The following is a 22,145-nucleotide window of genomic DNA, read 5'->3' as shown; positions in this document are numbered from 1 at the left end:
TTTTATTTTATTTTTTAGGGCGTTCACCGTGCGGGTTAAACAATGTAATCGTTTTATAGGTGGGGTCGCTACGGATGCAGCGATACCAAATATGTGTAATGATTTTATTTTTTTCTTGTTTTTTCATATTAAAGTATTTTATATGGGAAAAGTGGGTTTTTCATTTTTTTTATTTGGGATTTTTATTTATTTATTATTAACTTTATTAAACTTTTTGATAACTTTATTTTTTAGTTCCACTAGGGGACTTCACTATGCGATCTTCTGATCGCTTTTATAATACACTGCAATACTTCTGTATTGCAGTGTATTATTGCCAGTCAGTGTAAAACTAACAGTCACCTGCTAGGTCATGCCTTAGGCCTAGCAGGCATCCACTACAGGCAGACCTGGAGGCCTTTGTTAGGCCCCCGGCTGCCATTGAAGCCATAGGCACCCTGCTATTGCAATTGCAGGGTGCCGATGGGGTGAGAGAGGGAGCATCCTTCCTCCAAAACCACTTGGATGTGGCGCTCGCTATTGAGCGCCGCATCTAAGGGGGTTAAACGGGTGAGATTGATGTTGAAATCGATCCCGCCCGTTAGTTCAGGTGTCCAGCTGTCTTTGGACCACCCGACACCCGCTTTAGCTGGCACAGGCCACCCAGCAGCGTGAAAAGGTGCTGCTCTGGCATAAGTAGCCTTAACGGCCACCATGAATAGGCGTATTGGCAGTCGATAAAGGGTTAAAAAAATATTACTCACCTTTTAAATTCCTCTGCTCACCTTTTAAATTGACTACAGTTACTTAAAGTGTATTACTATTGCTAGTGAAAAACATTCTCAAGCACCACACTGGAATCCCTAACTGTCCATCCCTCTACCTATATAATTGAAGTTCATTCCAATGTCAGTTTTTGACAAGGTAGAACCAGGCTTAGGCCTCGTTTACACGAGCATGATATACGCCCGTGCGACGCTCCTGCTTTTCACGCGTGTCGTACGGACCTATGTAAGTCTATGGGGCCATGCAGACAGTCCGTGAGTTTTGCTCAGCGTGAGTCCGCTGAAAAAAACTCACAACATGTCCTATATTTGTGCGCTGTTCGCGCATCACCCACCCATTGAAGTCAATGGGTGCGTGAAAATCACGCAGGTCACACGGAAGCACTTCCGTGTGAACAGCGTGATTCGCACAACAGCTGTCAAACTCTGAATGTAAACAGAAAAGCACCACGTTCTTTTCTGTTTACAAACATCCAAACGGAGTGTCATAATGATGGCGGGTGCGCGAAAATCTCGCAGTCGCGCATCATACGCTGATGACACACGGAGATGTTAAGTGCCTTTTGCGCACGCAAAACGCTGCGTTTTTTGCGTGCGCAAAACGCACACGCTCGTGTAAACCAAGCCTAATTTAGAGCTTTACTTTTGGACCCTGTGAATTCCTGTTATGTCCACTGTAATGATTATTATGTAGAAGAAATGATTTACTGTTGAGAAAACGACATTTTTAGAGTAATGAACCCTTTAAGGACGCCAGCCTATTTTGGTCTCAGGGACTGCAGGAATTTGAGTTTTTGCATCGCCAAGCCATAACTTTTGTGCAATCACGTTGTGGGGTGCCGATGCGGTGACATAGGCAGTCCTCTTCTATCTAACCACCATCTAAGGGGTTAAACGGCCATTTCAGCGGGATGTCAGCCGTATGTTACAGTCAGCACCCGCTCCTGATGGCGCATCCACTGGATGTATCTCTATTATATCACCATTATATCTCTATGCCCTCAGAAGACCGCAATTAGGACATAATGGCACGTCTACTTGTGAAAAGGAGTTATGCCGTTTACACTGTCATCTTTCTTATTAATCATTTATAGAGATCCACAAATTTTTGGCCAAATCGAGTGTTACTGGTTCACAAAGCAGTTTTTGCTTCAATGGCCATTAAAATGCATTGGGCAAATTGATTTGCAAGGCTTGTGAATTGCCGTTGGCGAACTGAAGAGAATCATAGGTGAATCAATTCCCCATTGTACTCTATGGACTGGTAAATCTGTGAATTAGACAAATACAGCAAAATGACTCATCTTTAATCATTGCACCTCATATAAAAGTGAGATTTTTGATGTTATTGCAAGGCTGTCTAAGGAAATCTTAAAGTGTAGCTAAACGTTTGACAAACTTCTGACATGTCATAGCGACATGTCAGAAGTTTGGATTGGTGGGGGTCCGAGCACTGAGACCCAAATCAATCGCTAGAATGGCTGTTTCCGGAAATAAATGTATCGGTAGAAAGCCTATGAGCCCGTACTCCGATACATCGGCTTTCTGGAAAAAGCCGAACAGACACGAGCCCTCACACGAGCACTTCAGCTGCTTCGTTCTAGAGATTGGTGGGGGTCTCAGTGCTCGGACCCCCACCAATCCAAACTTCTGACATGTCACTATGACATGTCAGAAGTTTGTCAAACGTTTAGCTGCACTTTAAATTGAGGGTTCCCATTGGACACTAAAGATGTTTTGCAGTGATGCCATACAACGTTACATGTACGCGTACTTATGTATTTATTAAAACTTTTTCCCTCGTACATTGCTCTCCACGCATTCAGCACCTGCTATTACTAAAATCAAAATGGCAAAAAATGTGAGTTTGTTGATGAATGAGAAATAACTTTCACCATCTGCTACATCACCCATGAAGTAGTGATACTACCCTGCATTCCTTGGCACACATGATTGCTCAGTCTGTGTAGTAGTTTTCGTGAAAACTAATTCTCTCTCTTTGTGTCTGCTGGACACCTGCATACAGCTCCACAGATCACACAAAGATCCGCACTTCAAGCTCCCAAAAACTGTCAGAAGCAGGAAAGAAAAGTACCCAGCAGATAGGACTCCAGGACGATTGATCATTCCGCAGAGATATCATGAAGAGGTTGGCTAGTAGCAGCGAAGTGTTTTGAGCTGCATCTACCTGTCCTTGCATTGCCATCTACTACTTGGACATTATATGGCCCATATTATAAGACCGTATGGCACCATGATACACTATTGTGATGTCAATTTCCCAGGAACATTATTCAGAACTGGGACTTTGAATTAAGTGTAATCGCTATATAATAATAGTAGGAAATATATAAACAGATATTTATTGAATGGCTACGCGTTTCAACACTGAACCAGTGTCTTCCTCAGGCCTGAGGAATATATATTTATGTTTATATATTTCCTACTATTATTGACTTTCTACTACAGCCACGCAGCAGCGCCCTATAGGATCCTTCTCTTTTTTTCATTATCCCCATGTGTTCTAATTAGCGGTGATCGTTCGTTTCACCGGCTTGGATCCTGGCAGCAGCACTAGTGGATTTGCCTATTGCCTTTACCAACCTCCACGTGGTGAGCATACTGACTACGTTCTCTACTCCTTTTTAGTCCTGCTGACCTGCACTATGTGGCGCCGTGCTTTTTGCTTCTTTATCGCTATATAATGAAACGTTTTGATCTTTCACTGTTTCAATTTCTCGCCATCTTCAACATCTTTTGTTTGAGGTCAGTGAACGAAAACATTCTAGTCTACATCTAGAAGCTGAAAACGTGTCTTTATCTTGTCCATCAGACAAAGGAACAGGGATCATTACAAGAAAGAGCTTTGGTACACTATAAGGGCACGGCCGGACGTGGCGGATTTTTTCCGCTGCAAATGTTGCCACAGATTTCAGTTTTTGCATTGCAAAGGCTGAAATCTGCAGTGAAATTCCGCTTCTTCTCCGCAACAGTCAGTGCATGCTGCGGAGGGAAAATTCTGCACGCAGCCTATGGTCCGCAGTGGAGTTTTCCGCAACGTCTGAACTAACTTGCCAGAAAATGCATTAAAACAACTGTAAAAAACGGCCGCTGGAGAATTCCACTGCAGACTGTCCGCTGCGGAATTCCACAGCAAGGTTTTTCTCATATGTAAAAATAATTGTGCCATGTTTATTGCATTCCATATTACAGAGAAATAGAGGCGACATACCGTGACACCGTACTCTACGGCTCTGTAGTATGGAATCACAGTTTTCCTGTGTGCAAAAAGTCGTATTTAGAAAAAAATATTGCAATTGTGGGGTTAGGCACAAAGAAAGATTGAAGAACTTTCTGAAGTGTTTTTCTCCAGTTCTCTAGACTGTAGCTCTCAGACAATTTCTAGATGAAAGGCTGAAAAATTGCACGCAGTTATTAGAAATCCCCTACAGTTTTTTTGTGCTGGAAGATGTATCTGGCTCCACCGGCAAAACAGATTCCTCAAGTGAATCAATAAATCAGTAAAAGTCCTTCATAGTGTAATATCCTAAAACAAGCACATAAATCCAAGCAGACATGAGCCAGGGCACTTCTCAGTAAAACCTTCATGTACTCAGTAACACTGCACAGAACTTGTTTTACCAAGTTCAAGAATGTCATGAATAGGGGTCCAATGTATTGTCCGTTCTGTAGGATAACAGAACTATAGCATAAAGCAGCAGGACACAACTGTATGCAATATTGAACTTATTTTTTAGCTTTTTACTTTTTAGTTGAAATAGCCCAAATATTTAATATCTATACAGATAATTTTGCTAAATAAATGAGTTTAGTTTACATTAATTTGCGGTCTTTAGTTGCAGAATGGGTGTGACTGTAGGTAAGGTGGTAAGAAGGGCCTGAGACACGAAAATTTTTTCCCTACAGGCACCCGAGATGTAAATAAGGTACTGATGTTGCTAATATTAATGGGCAGGATACACAGAGGTCCTTATCAGACAGATATATAGTAGCTATATTGCTCTCCATTTCTAGAAGCAAGCTTGGATTTTGTGCCCTTTGGATCGTTTTCTTATCTGTTGTGACTTAAAACCCTAACACCCTTTAGGGTATGTTCACACGGCCTATTTACGGACGTAAATCGGGCGTTTTTGCCCCGAATTACGTCCGAAAATAGCGCCTCAATAGCGCTGACAAACATCTGCCCATTGAAAGCAATGGGCAGACGTTTGTCTGTTCACACGAGGCGTAATTTACGCGCCGCTGTCAAATGACGGAGCGTAAATAGACGCCCGCGTCAAAGAAGTGACCTGTCACTTCTTTGGCCATAATTGGAGCCGTTATTCATTGACTCCAATGAATAGCAGCGCCAATTACGTTCGTAATTGACGCGGCGTTCAAGCGCCTGCACATGCCGGTACGGCTGAAATTACGGCTATGTTTTCAGGCTGAAACATCCCCGTAATTTCAGACGTTACGGACGCCCTCGTGTGAACATACCCTTAGTGGTGTCAAGAGTATAAGGTTACAACCATAAGAGGTTGCAGTCATAACCAGGCCCTGAAGTTTCAGGCAGCCAAAAAGACCCGCTACCCCATATGAGGAGACTAATACTATAAATAATGTGTCATAGTATGAACATGTAGATTTGTCCCCAAGAGCTTCCAGTAGTGTCACCCATCAGTTCAAAACCCCTCGTTCTTGTATTGTAGGGTAGTCAAAGGGCCTAAATATGAGCTCATTTTAAAACAAGTCTTGATTCTTTGTGACCAGACCGGTTGACATTATTCATCCTCTTGGTGGTTAGCAGATAAATATTTTCACAACTATTCCAACCTAGAACTTAGTACAGTGAAAATTTTTATACTTAAATGGACACTAACTTTTCAAACAACATATACTAATAACAACTGATACTAATATAATAGTATTCCTGATATACATCAAATTTGTAATTTACTTACTGTTAAAATTTAGTTGTTTTATCCATGCAAATTCTGTGTAAAGTTGCTGCCACTGGGTGTCTACCTTCCTGTAATCTGCTGTCCACTGCCTGCTGTCAAGCAAAATCCATCCCTAGTTAGAAATAAACTGCATAAAGTAGGTTTGTGTCTCTTCACTGCCTGCAAATACAAGTCTATGGAGAGGGGAGGGTTGAGCAAGAGGAGGGAGCAGGAGCAGAGTGAGAAACACACAGACACACTGCCCATACAAATGTATGGAGAGAAAAGGGTGAGCAGGAGGAATAAGCAGGAGCCGTGTGAGAAACACAGACACACTGCCTTCGATACCGATTCTTCGTTTAGTATTGTGATTTCGATACCAATTCGATACTTTACCAACAGTAATAAAAAAAAAAAAGTTCTTCCATTTTCTCATGTGAAGCGCGAGGTGTGATGATTAATTTAACCTCCACGTGCCTCACATTAATAGTAATTAACTCCATCATGTGTCTCAGTCATGGGTTAATGTCTAAGGTACATGATGGGGTTAATTACTATTAATGTAAGGCACATGGAGGTTAAATTCATCACACCTTGTGCCTTATATTGATAAGTGATAGAAAGCAGTTTTTATTTTATTTTTTTACAGCGTTCATATTATAAATTACCCAGAAAAAATGATTGTGCAGGTTATTACGGCCGCGCCAATACTGAATGTGTATATTTTATGTATTGAGACTTATTTTAATGTTTATTTTAAAAAACGTGTATGTGTATTTTTTTTTAAATTTAACATTACTTTGTTTTTACTTTATTTTTTAAACTTTAATGTAGTGGCATAGATCTATATGACAGTACATTAGCCTGTGTACTGATAGTACACAGGCAGTTGTTAGGACATACCTAAGTATGCCCTAACAAGAGCAAATATGGTCAGACAGCGCTGGGGTCCTTCAATGGACCCTTGGCTGTCTGCCCATATATGGTATGTCCCTCAATCGCGTCACAGGAATTCCCTGTGACGCGATCCAAGGGGCATCCCCCCTCCGCATTTTCCCCTGAATGCTGCAGTCAGCTGTGATCGCAGCATTCACAGGAATAACGAACGAGATGAGAGGTTTCTCTGATCTCCGCCGTTATAGAGCGGGGCGGTATAATACAGACATTGCCCCGCTCCTGACAGGAAGTGCGTGCGCGGTCAGCATGAGGCGATGCGGCCGGCGCTGCTCTAATGAACTGCACTGAAGACACAACATGGGGGTGTATTGCAGTGCACCCACCATGTTCTGTCTTCAGTGCCGCCGCTCATTAGTGCAGCGCCGGCCGCATCGCATCATCCTGATGGTGCGCACTTGTCAGGACTCCGGAGCGGGGCAATAGCTGTATTACACAGCCGCAGCCCCTCTTTCATACATTCATGTGTTACTATACTGAGCTGTGCGGCCGCACAGCTAAGTATCGAAATACATGAAATAACGGTATCGAACCATTTGGGGATTCAAAGTATCGAAACTGTATCGAAGTTTCGATGCATCGTGCATCCCTACACTGCCTATACAAGTCTATTGAGAGGGGAGGAGGGAGCATAGTAAGAAAGACACAGATGCCTCAGATCCCTGGTAAGTGTTTTATCTCACCCCAGTGCTGGATTCTGGATACAGTCTGTACTGCTGTATAATCTCCTTCATGATGGTGCAGCTTCTATATATATATATATATATATGTCATGATTCGAGATAGGGGAGTAGTATTCTCCTGTTTTATGTGTGCTGTGTATAAAAGACATGAAAACAATTAGGCTCTGCCCACTAGATCACAGAAAACTCATAATTAGAGAGAGAGTCCGCAGAGGGGAAAAATATTTTAAAAAATACAGAATACAAGTCATATAATGTCCAGAAATAGTGTTATTCCTCATGTACAAACATATGACAGCTTATTCTGAAAAGTAATCTGAAAAGTAAGGTACGCTTAAAGCATCTGATAATACAGAAAGTCTAATAAGGCATTTGTTTCCAACATTAAATTGTAATATAATGTGGAATTTCACAAGACCAGAATTTGAAGACTGAGCGGAAAAAAAACCAACAATTAAAAATGTAATTTATTGTGTGTTTACATTTTATTTTGGGCTGTATGTCCTGACTGGATGACAAGGACTACACAATAATCCATAATATCTGATAAATCAGCACCGATCAGTTCGCATTGATGCCAGATTAAAGAGATTTCACTGTTACAGTGACTGTTAAATCATGTATCTAACATGTATAATATTTTTCCCCCTTAGGTCGACATAAGTGACATGGAAAGAAATCATCAAGTTTCTGCGATATTATCGCACCAACCACAGAAGAAAACGTACCACGGAGAAACTGTCACCGATTTTTCATTGTGAATGGGAACATTTATTAAGGAGATTGACTTCTGACAATGCAACAATACAACCCCGTACTGTCTTTATAAGTGATGGTTATAATTTCTAGTATTATTTCAGTTACCTGGACACTTGGAGACACTTGTACATTTTTATCTTTATTCTTTGTAGCATGAAACCAATGGATCTGTTGAACAGTGGTGTTTTTAGTATGGATGGTGGGTATTTTTTTTTTACCTCCACAACATACAGGTAATGTGATAAACCAAGAGTGTACGCAACTGAATATTATTTTTGATTTTGATGTGAAGGAAGACATATACTTTCAGAATGTAATATACATAAAAATAATTTAAAAAAAATCAAGTGTACTGTACAACTACACAGAATACATGTACAGTTATCTGTATGCTGAGTAAAGTGGTACGTTTTATTTCTTACACAGGTTTACATGTTTTTAATACTCTATAATTCAGCATCTGTGACAAATGCATAGCTGTAAATAATAAAATAAATAGAAACTGCTTTCTTGTATTTTAATTGAAAATAAGAAGTTTGAGTTTAATTCATGTGTTTATTATTGTTTTTTATTTTTAAAAACTTTCCTGGGGACGGCCATATCGGAGACATGCATTTCCTTCCTGTATTATCTGTAAAGACAGTGCAGCAGTGTATGTGTTCTTTATGGCAGCTTGGAGTTAATGGGCAGGAAATACAGTCTCCGGGAAGAGATGGTTTATAGTCCCTACCCCCAGAGACAAGAATGTGGCAGTGGAGCTGCATACAGAGTTATTTGTATAGTGTTGCTACACATGTGTGCTTTCTTGCCTTACTTCATATCTCAACATATCCTGAGATGTGTGGCGCGAGATGACCAGCTTTGAAAAAAACAAAAAAACATGATTTTGCAATACTTTGTCATGAGATGTCTATGCTATGTGTGGCCACCTAGTGGTTGTGATGTGAAATGTAACCTGTCAAGGGTTTATTGTATTGAATATTGAATTTGTTTCAAGAGAAATTGGAGTCCTTAAACAAATTCAAGCAAATGTAAGAGTGGACATATCTGTATACTGTCTTATCTAGTCCTCCAGCTGTACAATAGAGCTGTCATCTGTATTAAATCCCCACTCCATAATGATAATGAGATGACTCTGACCCTTTCATGTGAGCTGCAGAAAACAGGAAATATCAGCCTATCGTGTCTGCTATAGTGGCCAGTGTGAAAACTATATATTTCATTTTTATTTTATCTATGAATACAGAATCAATACAAGAGAAGTAATGTAATTCTTTTGCAAAGCTTAAAGAGGCTCTGTCACCAGATGATCAAATCCCTCTCTCCTATTGCATGTGATCGGCGCTGCAATGTAGATAACAGTAAAGTTTTTTGTTTTTTTTTTAAAAACGATCATTTTTGGCCAAGTTATGAGCAATTTTATATTTATGCAAATGAGCCTTTCTAATGGACAACTGGGCGTGTTTTCTCTTATTTCCGACTGGGCGTGTATTGTGTTTGTAACATCTGGGCGTGTTTACTTGTTTTACTAGCTGGGTGTTGTAAATAGAAGTGTATGATGCTGACGAATCAGCATCATTCACTTCTCATCGTTACCACCCAGCTTCTGGCAGTGCACAGACACACAGCGTGTCCTCGCTCGTCCGACGCGATGAAGTTCCTGTGGGAGGAAGTGACGTCATGCGTGTGTCTGTGCACTGCCAGAAGCTGGGTGGTAACGATGAGAAGTGAATGATGCTGATTCGTCAGCATCATACACTTCTATTCACAACGCCCAGCTAGTAAAACAAGTAAACACGCCCAGATGTTACAAACACAATACACGCCCAGTTGGAAATAAGAGAAAACACGCCCAGTTGTCCATTAGAAAGGCTCATTTGCATAAATATAAAATTGCTCATAACTTGGCCAAAAATGATCGTTTAAAAAAAACAAAAAAACCTGTTACTGTTATCTACATTGCAGCGCCAATCACATGCAATAGGAGAGAGGGATTTGATCATCTGGTGACAGAGCCTCTTTAACTTGTTATTTTTTATGTTTAATTGAAGGAAATTAACTGACTGCCACGTGGGGTCAGGAAGAAATTTGTGAAGTACTTGTGAAGCAATATTGGTGACTATTGGGGGAGAGGAGAGTTGCCTTCCTCTAGATCAGGGGTCTCAAACTCGGCCGGGTAAGTGGGCCACATATAGAAAAAATGGGAAGTGGTCGGGCCGCATTACTTTCAAATTTGATACAATACAAAATGATTGTTAATCAATTAGTTATTTTAACTACTATAACACTATATTACTATAATAATAATAATACTACATTACTATAATAATACTACATTACTATAATAATACCGCTAGGTTTAAAATTTGAGATATTTCTCCACGTGTTTATTTCAACAATCCAGCTTTCCAGTTTGTGTCGCTAAATGCAGTCCGGCGGCTCAGTTAGCAGTGTTTGACAGACACACGTCATGATTGGGCAGCCCCTTTTTAGATAGTGCCACAGTGCCCTCGGTGGATGCTGCCGCAGTGCCCTCGGTGGATGCTGCCGCAGTGCCCTCTGTGGATGCTGCCGCAGTGCCCTCTGTGGATGCTGCCGCAGTGCCCTCTGTAGATGCTGCCGCAGAGTCCTCTGTAGATGCTGCCACAATGCCCTCTGTAGATAATGCAACACACCCCTAGATAATGCCACAGTGCCCTCTGTAGATAATGCCACAGTGCCCTCTGTAGATGTTGCCACAGTGCCCTCTGTAGATGCTGCCACAGTGCCCTCTGTAGATGCTGCCACAGTGCCCTCTGTAGATGCTGCCACAGTGCCCTCTGTAGATGCTGCCACAGTGCCCTCCGCAGATGCTGCCACAGTGCCCTCCGCAGATGCTGCCACAGTGATGTCAGGGGCTTGCCCAGAGCTGGAGTCCTGGAGCAGAGCCGCTTCTAGCACTCTGCCTGGGATTCCAGCTCTGCTCCTGACATCACTGTCCATATATGGACAGAGATGTCAGGGGCCACCCCAGAGCTGGAGTCCCAGGCAGAGTGCTAGTAGACTCTTCTTGGGACTCCAGCTGTGCTCCTGACATCACTGGGACTCCTGCTCTGGGGAAGCCCCAGACATCATTGTCGATGTATGGACAGCGATGTCAGAGGCTTCCCCAGAGGCTTCCCCAGAGTCCCAGAGCAAAGCCTATACTAGTGCTCTGGACTCCGGCTCTGGGGAAGCCCCAGACATCGTGTGTCCAAACATGGACACCGATGTCAGGGAATTCCACAGAGTCCCGGAGCAGAGCCGATACTAGCGCTCTGCCCTGGTCTCCGCTCTGGGGAAGACCCTGACACACTGTCCATATATGGAGAGTGATGTCAGGGAATTCCACAGAGACCCGGAGCAGAGCCTATACTAGCGCTCTGCCCGGGACTCCGGCTCTGGGGAAGCCCCAGACATCGTGTGTCCAAACATGGACACCGATGTCAGGGAATTCCACAGAGTCCCGGAGCAGAGCCGATACTAGCGCTCTGCCCGGGACTCCGCTCTGGGGAAGACCCTGACACACTGTCCATATATGGACGCCATGTCAGGGAATTCCAGAGTCTCGGATCAGAGCCTATACTAGCATCTCTGTGTTCCGCGGGCGGCAGATTACAGCCATAGGGGCCGCATGCGGGCCGCGTGCTTGAGACCCCTGCTCTAGATCTAACAGTTTTGTCTTAGACTCTATTTACACCACATTATGGCTAATACGTTCGTCATATACCTTTATATCTGGAAAAGCTAATGATTTTGGTAGAAATTATATTTCTACATAGCAAATAATTTACTTGTAAGTGTAGTAGAAAAAAAAACAGAGGCAACAAGTAGGACATGCATGCCGCTCATTCTGTGGAATTGAATCATTAATTGAAAGGGGCTTGTTCAAAATAATAGCAGTGAGGAGTTAAATTGGTGAAATCCTTCATTCTGTGGAGTAACAGGTGTCGATTTTGGCCCTTATTTAAGGTAGGAGGGTGGCAAATGTTACACATGTTGGTTATAGTGCATTTCCTTCTGAAATACTGCGGAAAATGGGTCGTTCCAGATGTTGTTCTGATGAAAAACGTTCTTTATTTAATAAGTTGATTGGAAGGAAAAACCATAAAGCGAAGTGCAGCAAATTATAGGATGCACAGCTGAAATGTTCTCAAATGCCTTTAAGTGGTAACCAAAACCTGAAAGGTGCGGAAGGAATTGTATAACTACTGTTCAAATGGATCGAAGAATAGCCAAAATCGCATAGGCTCAGCCAATGATCACCTCCAGAAAGATCAAAGAAGATCTGAAGTTTCCAGTGAGTACTGCTACAATCAGAAGACCATTAACTGAAGCAAAGTTATCAGCAAGAACTCCCCGCAAAATCCCATTGTTGAAAAAAAGACATAGGTTTAAATTTGCCAAGGAACTCATTGACTGGCCCAAAGAGAAATTATGCAACATTTTGTGGACTGATAAAAGCGAAATTGTTCTTTTTGGGTCTAGTGGCCGCAGGCAGTATGTCAGACGACCACCTGAGCATTGAATTCAAGCCACAGTACACTGTGAAGATAGTAAAGCATGGTGGTGCAAAATCATGATATGGGGATGTTTCTCATACCATGGTGTTTGGCCTATTTATCGCATAGAAGGAATCATGGATCAGTTTGAATATATCAGAATACTTGAGGAGATCATGTTGCCTTATGCCAAAGAAGAAATGCCATTGAAATGGGTGTTTCAACACGACAATGAACCAAAACACACCAGTTAGCGAACAACATCTCTGTTACAAACAAACAGTATTGAGGTAATGGAGTGGCCAGCCCAATCCACTGACCTCAATCCCATAGAGAACTTGTGGGGGGACATAAAAAAAAATGCGGTTTTTGAGGCAAAACCCAAAAATGCAGAAGGATTTTGAAATGTAGTCCTATCTTCCTGGACTGGAATACCTGTTCAGAGGTGCAAGAAGTTGGTCGACTCCATGAAACACATATGTCAAGCAGTTCTCAGAAACAATGGTTATGCCACTAAATATTAGTTCAGTAAAGTGAAATCTGAAATATTTTTTCAGTTTATACATTACATTTCTGAGTTCCTAAAGAAAAATGCTGGTGTCACGATCTATGGGTATGTGGACGCACTAGGCCGCACCGCCATAGCAGCTGGCCAAACAATAGTCTACACAGTCTATGCAAAGTCCTAGCACAAGACTACCTGTAATAGTCGAGACAGTAGCAGAGGTTTAGGCACGAATGTAACTTGAAGGTAGATGACGCCACACGTGGCGGATGATACCAGGCGTGGCAGATGACACCTGATGTGGTGTATGACAACAGACGTGGCTCCAACACTAGAAGAGGCACAGGAACAAACACAGCATGGGATACAGGATACAGGTAGCAGGGCACAGGAACACTGGAAACAGGATACAACTAAGGGACCATTTGCTAAGACTAATATGAGAATACACAACAACGCTCAGGCAAGGAGTGAAAGGGCAGAGCCCTTTTTATAGTCCAGGGTGATCTGGGGATAATTTCTAATTATTTTCTTGTACGTGCGCTGGCCCATTAAGGCCGGGAACAAGAGCTCGCACCCTAATGGACACTGCCGAGCAGGGCAGCCGCGAGTGCTGGCGTCACCTAGGAGGGATGCGCTGGCCGGAACACACAAGTTTGCGGTGGCGGCTTTCGAGGAGTGAGTGAGGACGACGGACCGCAGACTTTATAGTACCACCCCTTACGTCCCCTCTTCTTGGGTCCAGAGCATGAGAGGAATTTCTTAATGAGGGATAGGGCATTAAGGTTTTCTTCTGGCTCCCAGGACCTCTCCTCATGACCAAACCCTCTCCAGTCCACTAACTAAAAAGTCCTTCCTCCTACTCTCTTGTAGTCCAGGATCTCCTTCACCTCGAACACATCAGAAGAACCGCTGGGAGCAGCTGCAGGACTAGGTGCTTTATTGCAGCCGTTCAGAACCATAGGTTTCAGGAGGGACACATGGAAAGAGTTGAAGAGTTGGGGATTCTGAGGGTAGGAGGCAGCTGAGGTTTATCTGTTGCAGGATCTCAAAATCGCAAATTTGTATGAGGGCACCCTCAAGAGAATATTCCTTGAGGACAGCCAGCTTTCGTGCAACCGCTTTCTGCTTCGTGCTGTCGACTGCCAGCAGAATAGAGGACCTGGTCAGCTGCCAGATTTGTAGAAAGTCCCCAAATGCAGAGTCAGCTGCAGGTACCTGAGATGTAGTCGGAACAGGAAGATGGGAGCTGTCAGTGACGAGAAATTTGTGATAAACTGCTGGTAGAAGTTAGCGAATCCCAGAAATTGCTGTATGGACCACAGGCCCTGAGGACATGGCCATTCCAGGATGGACTTTACTTTCTCAGGGTCCATCTTGGGGCCTTGGTATGAGATGATGTAGCCCAGGAAGGGCAGGGAATATTTTTTTCCAAAAATGCACTTCACCAGCTTGGCATACAGACGATTCTTCCTTAATCACAACAGAACTTGACGGACATGCCTCTGATGCGTCGTTGGATATGGGGAGAAGATCAATATATCATTGAGATAGACCACCACACAGATCATAGAGGAGATCTCGGAAGATATCATTCACAACTTCTTGAAAGATCACGGGAGCGTTACACAGACCGGAGGACATCACCAGGTATTCGTAGTGCCCGTCTCGAGTTCTGAATGCCGTCTTCCACTCGTCACCTCGACGGATTTGGATCAAGTTGTATGCCCTGCGCAAGTCCAATTTAGAGAAGATACTGGCTCCTCGTATACGGTCAAATAATTCGGAGATCAGTGGCAATGGATATTTATTCTTGACCGTGATCTGGTTGAGATCACGGCAGTCAATGCAGGGTCGAAGAGATCCATCTTTCTTTTTTACAAAGAAGAACCTGTCTCCAGCCGGGGAGGACTTTCGTATGAAGCCCCTCTCCAGATTCTCCTAGACATAGACCCACATGGACTGGGTTTCTGGCAGGGAGAGAGGATATACCCGTCCATGGGGAGGTGAAGCATCTGAGACCAATTCAATTGGACAGTCATAAGACCGGTGTAGGGGAAGCATCTCAGCCTCCTCCTTGCTGAAGACATCTGCAAAGTGAGCATAATGAGTGGGTAATCCCGCTAATGAATGGGACAGAGGAGGCTGGACAGGATGAATCTGTAACAGGCAGCGGTGGAAACATTTGGGACACCATTCAAGGATTTCTCCAGAACTCCAGTCAAGGACTGGGGCATGTAGCCGGTGCCAAGGCAGACCCAGCAACACAGGATTGAGGCAGGATAAGAAATGTAATCTGTTCAGTGTGAAGGACTCCAACTTGGAGCTTCAGTGGCTCGGTCTCAGACATGATAGGATCAGGCAGAGGAAGTCCATTCATTAAGGCAACAGCCAGAGGTCTCTCCAGAGGGACTGCCTGTAATAGTCGAGACAGTAGCAGAGGCTTAGGCACGGATGGAACTTGAAGGTAAATGGCGCCACACGTGGCGGATGATACCAGGCGTGGCAGATGACATCAGATGTGGTGTATGACAACAGATGTGGCTCAAACATTAGAAGAGGCACAGGAACAAACATAGCACAAGATAAAGGATACAGGTAGCAGGGCACGGGAACACTGGGAACAGGATACGACTAAAGGACCATTTGCTAAGACTAGCATGGGAATACACAACAACGCTCAGGCAAGGAGTGAAAGGGCAGAGCCCTTTTTATAGTCCAGAGTGATGTGGGGATAATTTGTAATTTAAGGCCAGGAACGAGTGCGTGCACCCTAGAGGACACTGCTGAGCAGGGCGGCCGCGAGTGCTGGCGTCTCCTAGGAGGGAGAGGCTGGCCAGAACACAGAGGTCTGCGGTCGCGGCCGTCACGGTGTGAGTGAGGACGGACCGCAACCGCGGATGTTACAGCTGGTACTGCTATTTTTTTTAACAGCCTAATATTTATTTTTCTTTCCCTTCTGTAAAGGATTAACACAAATTGGATACATTTTATTATTGTTTTGATTTGGAATTGAACGTGTAATATTTCCAGTGTAATTGAATTTAGGCAAATAAAAGTTATTAGAACGATTTTGCACTTTATTAGATTTTTTAAACTCACTGCTATTTTTTTGGACACTACTGTACACAGAGACATACATACATACATACACAGTGTGTGTAAATTATTAAATGGTGATTAAAAGTAAAGATGCAATATATTTATAACAGTCCACAGCGTTTATTTGCATTTACTACTGACTTAGGCCTCATGCACACGACCGTATCCATGTGCACGGCCGTGATTTCCGGGTCAGCTAGCCATGGAGGGATAGCCACGAGCCATTATTTTCAATGAAAACCACGGTCAAGTGCATGGCCCCATAGGAATGAATGGGACCGCAATTCTCCCGTGGATTTTCGGGGGAATTGCGGCTGCAAAAGCACGTTCGTGTGCATGGGGCCTTAGGCTTTTTGTACTTAGACTTTCTTTTATTACAGTAGTCCTAATATAAAATGTCCATTAGAAGTCTCCTGCATAATAGACGTTCATATTATTCTATAGAGGAAAAACACTACTAGCAAGCACTACTTTATAAAAATTGTTCAGAAATCCCATCAAGCAGCATTTAAAGAAATAAAAAATAAGTCACTTGACTACAATCATTTTCAAGCGACTAAATTTCAATGGACAGTGAGCAACAGAGAAAAAAAACTCACATTTCAATTGTAAAGGCACAATTGTGAAAGCACATTGTAGAAAGATGAAGTCATGAAATATTTGGAGGCGTACTGTGTAATGGGTGAAAAACAAGACTTATGTGATGCTTTGTTAAGGAAAAGAATGCTTCCAGAAACAGAAATGTATAATGCGTGTCAGAAATTGTGGCATTTTGCATATAAAGGAAGTAAGAAATAAGGTACGATAAAAATGTTGCTAAAGATGCATTTGCTTCACCAACTCTTTCTTCTCAGCAACATGTTATTGGATTTCTCAGCCAATCTAAATAATTGATACTTTTGGTGTGCTGTGCGGTAAATAGGCCTTGAAGAAAACGTAATGAAAGTTTGCAAAGCAACACTGCCACCTGGTGTTCACTATTATACCATGACTCATAAAACCAGTGCTAGTGTGAGTGAAGAGGACTCTAACTTTTCAAAAGGAAAGGGGAGGAGGGAGCAGTGGTAGAGTGAGTCAAACACAGGCAGATGTGCTGCAGCTGCTAGTATGTGTTTTCTCATCCCAGTGCTGGATTCTCAGCTACACTGCTCATTACTGCTGTGTATGCTGCAGCAGGTGTGTGTGTGTGTGTGTGTGTGTGTGTGTGTGTGTGTGTGTGTGTGTGTGTGTGTGTGTGTGTGTGTGTGTGTGTGTGTGTGTGTGTGTGTGTTAGAGATATGAGAGCAGAATTCTCCTATTCTGTATGTAGTGTATAGAAGATATGATAGCAGTCAGACTCCGCCTACTGAGCATTATAGAGATAGTGCCTACTGAGGGCAAAACTGCTAAATAATGCCGCTTACAAGTCATATAATGGTCAGGTATTATGTTATTCCTTGTACACCCATATGACTGCTTATTCTGAAATGCACCTGAAAAGCTAGGTACGCTTTAAGGATAGGTTCAACTTAGGGTATGTTCACACGGGCTATTTTCGGCCATTTTTCGGGCCCGAAAAATGGCTCTAAATTCGAAGCAGAAGGCCTACAAACATCTGCCCATTGATTTCAATGGGAAATACTGCGTTCTGTTCCAATGGGGCATTTTTTACACGGCCGTTTTTCCCTTGAAAACATCTCCGTATTTTCAGACATTTTTGGTTAATCGTGTGAACATACCCTAATTCTTTACTATTACATGTGGTCTTATTGTAGTGAAAAGGCACAATCTGTATTCTGCATTCACATGCATAAATATCTTGCTATGATGAAAAAATTGTGCTATGCCCCATTTACATGCTCTAATACCTGCGATAACAAAAGTGTATTGATATTAGTTAGATACACATCAGATATATCCATCACATCCAAACATTTTGATCATTTACACTTAGTGTTTTTTATGCAATGATTCAACATTTTTTGGTTGGATGGTATTGATTATTGCTGTCCTGCAGGCCCAGCTCTAAATTGTCCAGAAAAAAATGTTTATTTGGACAATTTGCACAGTAACATTTCTTTACTCTGATCTTGGATTTTTAAACATTATAAAATACCAAATATACTGTATGGATTCCTCCTCGCCAGTAGGTGGCAGAAGTCTTGCTGCTTAGTTTACTTATCACAGACATCCAGCAATAAAGATGATCAGCAATCTTTATCTACCACACATAGGATTTTACACCCTGTGTGCAAGTAGTCACTGACTTCAATTTTGCTAGCCATGAGTATTTAGCCTTTAAATGAACTCTACAGGCAAAACGGATACATTTGGGCAGATTTACTAATGCAGTGTAAGATTTAGACAGTGTAAACTTAGATCAGGCAGTCCTTAGATGCGCCAAATCTATCACAGTGGTGAATGCTGTATGATAAATGTGGTGCATCTTGCTTGACCTGCTAGAAACTTTTCTCCTTCTTATACCACCTTTGATTTGGTTTAGTCTGCATCAGAATTTTGTTGTTTTTTCTTTTTACGCATCTTAAGTCACGCCCCTTTTGGTTATACCACGCCCCTTTTTCTGGACAAATGTTTTCTTAATCTTTATTCCTCAGTGAGAGAAGCGGGTACAAACAGTGAATACTTCACAGACAAAGCCTTCAGACTTTTCAAAAGTGTCTAGTGAATCGCAAACGTTTGGTTTAACTAGAAATGCGCCAAACTGCGCCAAGAGGCAATTTACAAAACATTCAAGCTGCAGATACCTGAAGGGGTGGTACATGACACAGGGATTTTTCTCTTTGGTGTTCTGTGAATCTCTAAATTGTGCATCAACCACATAAGTTCCGTTCAATGTCTATACCGCATTCCAAATTATTATGCAAATGTTATTTTTCGCTGATTTTCCTAAATAGTCGATGCAAATGACAGTCAGTATAATCTTCAAGCCATCAACCGTTGGAGTATAATGCAAATTTTATTGAACAAATCTAATGATAACAGATTTTTTTTTAGAAGTAAAAAACTCAAAATGCACAAGTTTCACATTATTATGCACAACAGAGATCAAAACATTTTAAAGGTTGTAAAGAGAACTAAAATGGTAATTTGTTGAATTTGCAGCATCAGGAGGTCATATTTACAGAAATCAAAAGCTCTTTCAATAAAAAAAAACTTAAAGGAACAGTGTCATCACAATTTTTTTTTTCATATGTTCAAGATGTTAGTGCTTTATTAAAAACGTTTATATTTATTTGTGTGTTTGTGTTTTACTTTTTCTTATTTTTACACTTTTTCTTCCCTATGGGGGCTGCAATTTTTTGTTCCATTTCTGTGTGTGTCGATTAACGACACATACAAACATGGAATACGGCAGCCACAGTCCCATAGGGACTGCGAACGGCTCCCGTCCCATTCACTTGTGTGTACGGCGTCTGTGTGGGAACTGCGCATGCGCCGCTCCCACACAGTCCAATTTGAAATTGGCGCCGTCCGGCGCCATTTTCCTGTGGACCGGAAGTCGCGGCCGGACAGTAATATTACTACTTCCGGTCGCGGCTTCCGGACTTGTGCACTTGGACCAACGGCAGCAGACGGAGCGGACGGGCCGGAGGGAGCCGCGGCGGCAGGAGCAGGTAAGAGATTTCAATGTATGTTCGTGTTTGTGTGTGTTTACTACTGTATGTAAACCTACTACACTGTGTGTTAGCTCAAAAAATGGCGACACACAGTGTAGGAGGTTACACCGTTCAAACCCCTCGTTTATCCCGGCACTAGCCAGGATAAAGGAGGGGGGGATGCTGAGAGCTCACTAGAGCGAGGGCTTTTTACCCAATTTTGCAGCAGAAAAGCTATGTGGTTGCTTTACCACATGCTTTTGGGAATGGCTCCATCTAGTGACCAGAAATGGTAAATACTATAAATTTGAATCCAATTGAATCCAATTTATAATATTTCCTGACTCGTGAAAAAAATAAAAAAAATTTGAACAATGTTTAATCACCTATACACTAAATGTTTAATTTAAAAAAAAAAAACATGTTTTTCTGGCAACACATTGCCTTTAAGGTACAGGCGCCACACACTTTGATGCTGGATAGCGCCGCATTGACCTCAGGAGATGCTTGGGAGTGAGAAAGGTGAGTATTAGGGCATGGCCAGATGTGGCGTATTTCTGTAGACACTGTCCGCATCAATGCTGCACATAATCTGCGTTGCAGATTCCGTTGCGACTTTGCCTAAAATGTGCAGTAAAATTCTCAAATCCCTATCTCCTATTGCATGTGATCGGCGCTGCAATGTAAAGAACAGTAACGTGTTTTGTTTTTTAAAACGTCAATTTTTGGCCAAGTTATGAGCTATTTTATATATATGCAAATGAGGTTTTAAATGGACAACTGGGCGTGTTTTTTTTTTCGTATGTCCAACTGGGCGTGTATTGTGTTTTTAACTGGGCGTGTTTACTTGCTTTACTAACTGGGCGTTGTGCTGACGAATCAGTGACCAATCAGCATCATGCACTCCTCTCCATTCATTTACACGATGATAATAATTATAATATTGTTTTTATTTTTATTTGTAATAATAATAAGAATGAGAAGAAGTTATATTTTGGTAGAGTAAGGGCTTGTCCACACGCAACGGAATTACTGCAGAAAATTTCTGCAGCAATTCCATTGAAAGTCAAAGGCTTTCCACTGCGGCAAAAACGAGCCATTTCCTGCAATTTTTGTGGCAGAAAATGGTGAGAAAATTGCTGCGTTTTTCCCAATGATAGGAGTTAGAGGCATCTTCTATGAAAAACGCAGCAATTCTGCACACTTACCGTAGCAGGAATTGACATGCTACATGTTACAGTCCCAAAAATACACATGGCAAGGTCAATTTCGGCTCAGAAATTTTACGCAGCATGTGGATGAGATTTGGTAAATCTCCTCCAGTATGTGGCTACTGTATTCTGCTGCATTTTTTCCGGACGGACAAAACGCGGCAATTCCGGAGTGTCTGGACAAGCCCTTATAGTGAAGCAGGATCCAATTTCCAAATCTTTAATGAAAAATGATCCAATGTTTTGATATACGTTGTGTATTGTTCACACTTTCGAAGATCAAGGGGTGTAACATAGAGCCACATATAGTTCGATTAGCCTACCCGTCCACAGAGTTAAAGGGAACCTGTAACCAGCATTTCACCCATTACACCAGCAATACCAGGTGGTAGTGAGTGTATAATTATTCCTATATAACCTATAATTGTCTTCTTAGTTGACTCTGTAGCTTGAGGCTGGATTCACACGAGCGTTGCGTTTTTGCGCGCGCAAACAATGCGGCATTTTGCGCGCGCAAAAACCATTTGACTGCTGCGTGTGTCATCCGTGTCTGATGCGCGGCTGCGTGATTTTCGTGCAGCCGCCATCATAGAGATGAGGCTAGTCGACGCCCGTCACTGTCCAAGGTGCTGAAAGAGCTAACTCTTTCAGCACCCTCGACAGTGAATGCCGAACACAATATCGAAAAACCTGTTGAAAAAAAGAAAAAGTTCGTACTTACCGAGAACTTCCCGGCCGTTGCCTTGGTGACGCGTCCTTGGTGACGCGCCTCTCGACATCGGGCCCCACCTCCCTGGATGACGCGCCAGTCCAGGTGACCGCTGCAGCCTGTGCTTGGCCTGTGATTGGCTGGAGCTGTCACTTGGCCTGAATTGTCATCCCGGGAGGTCAGACTGGAGGAAGACGCCGGGAGTTATCGGTAAGTCAGAACTTCGTTTTTTTTTTACAGGTTCAGGTTTATTGGGATCGGAAGTCACTGTCCATGGTGCTGAAACAGTTTAACTCTTTCTGCACCATGGACAGTGACTATCTCGTGACGTCGCGTACCGATAATTTTTTTGCCGGGTTCGGCCAAAACGAGTTCTGCCGAACCCGGTGAAGTTCGGTT

General features: G+C 42.6%; 1 protein-coding gene across 1 annotated transcript in view; it reads left to right on the top strand.

Annotated features, from left to right (window-relative positions):
• The window catches only part of NKAIN3 (sodium/potassium transporting ATPase interacting 3), a 538,022-nt gene extending 529,398 nt beyond the window's left edge, over nucleotides 1–8,624 (top strand). The window contains exon 6 of the mRNA XM_075828311.1: nucleotides 7,998–8,624. Coding sequence (XP_075684426.1) covers nucleotides 7,998–8,011 — 14 coding nt within the window. The 3' untranslated portion in view covers nucleotides 8,012–8,624. The remainder of the gene's footprint in view (nucleotides 1–7,997) is intronic.
• Nucleotides 8,625–22,145: the final 13,521 nt, after the last annotated feature.

The sequence above is a fragment of the Rhinoderma darwinii genome, chromosome 5, assembly GCF_050947455.1.
Source record: "Rhinoderma darwinii isolate aRhiDar2 chromosome 5, aRhiDar2.hap1, whole genome shotgun sequence".
In the NCBI taxonomy this organism is placed as follows: Eukaryota; Metazoa; Chordata; class Amphibia; order Anura; family Rhinodermatidae; genus Rhinoderma; species Rhinoderma darwinii.
The sequence above is the reverse complement of the archived record's forward strand: the minus strand, read 5'-3'. Positions and strand labels throughout refer to the sequence as shown.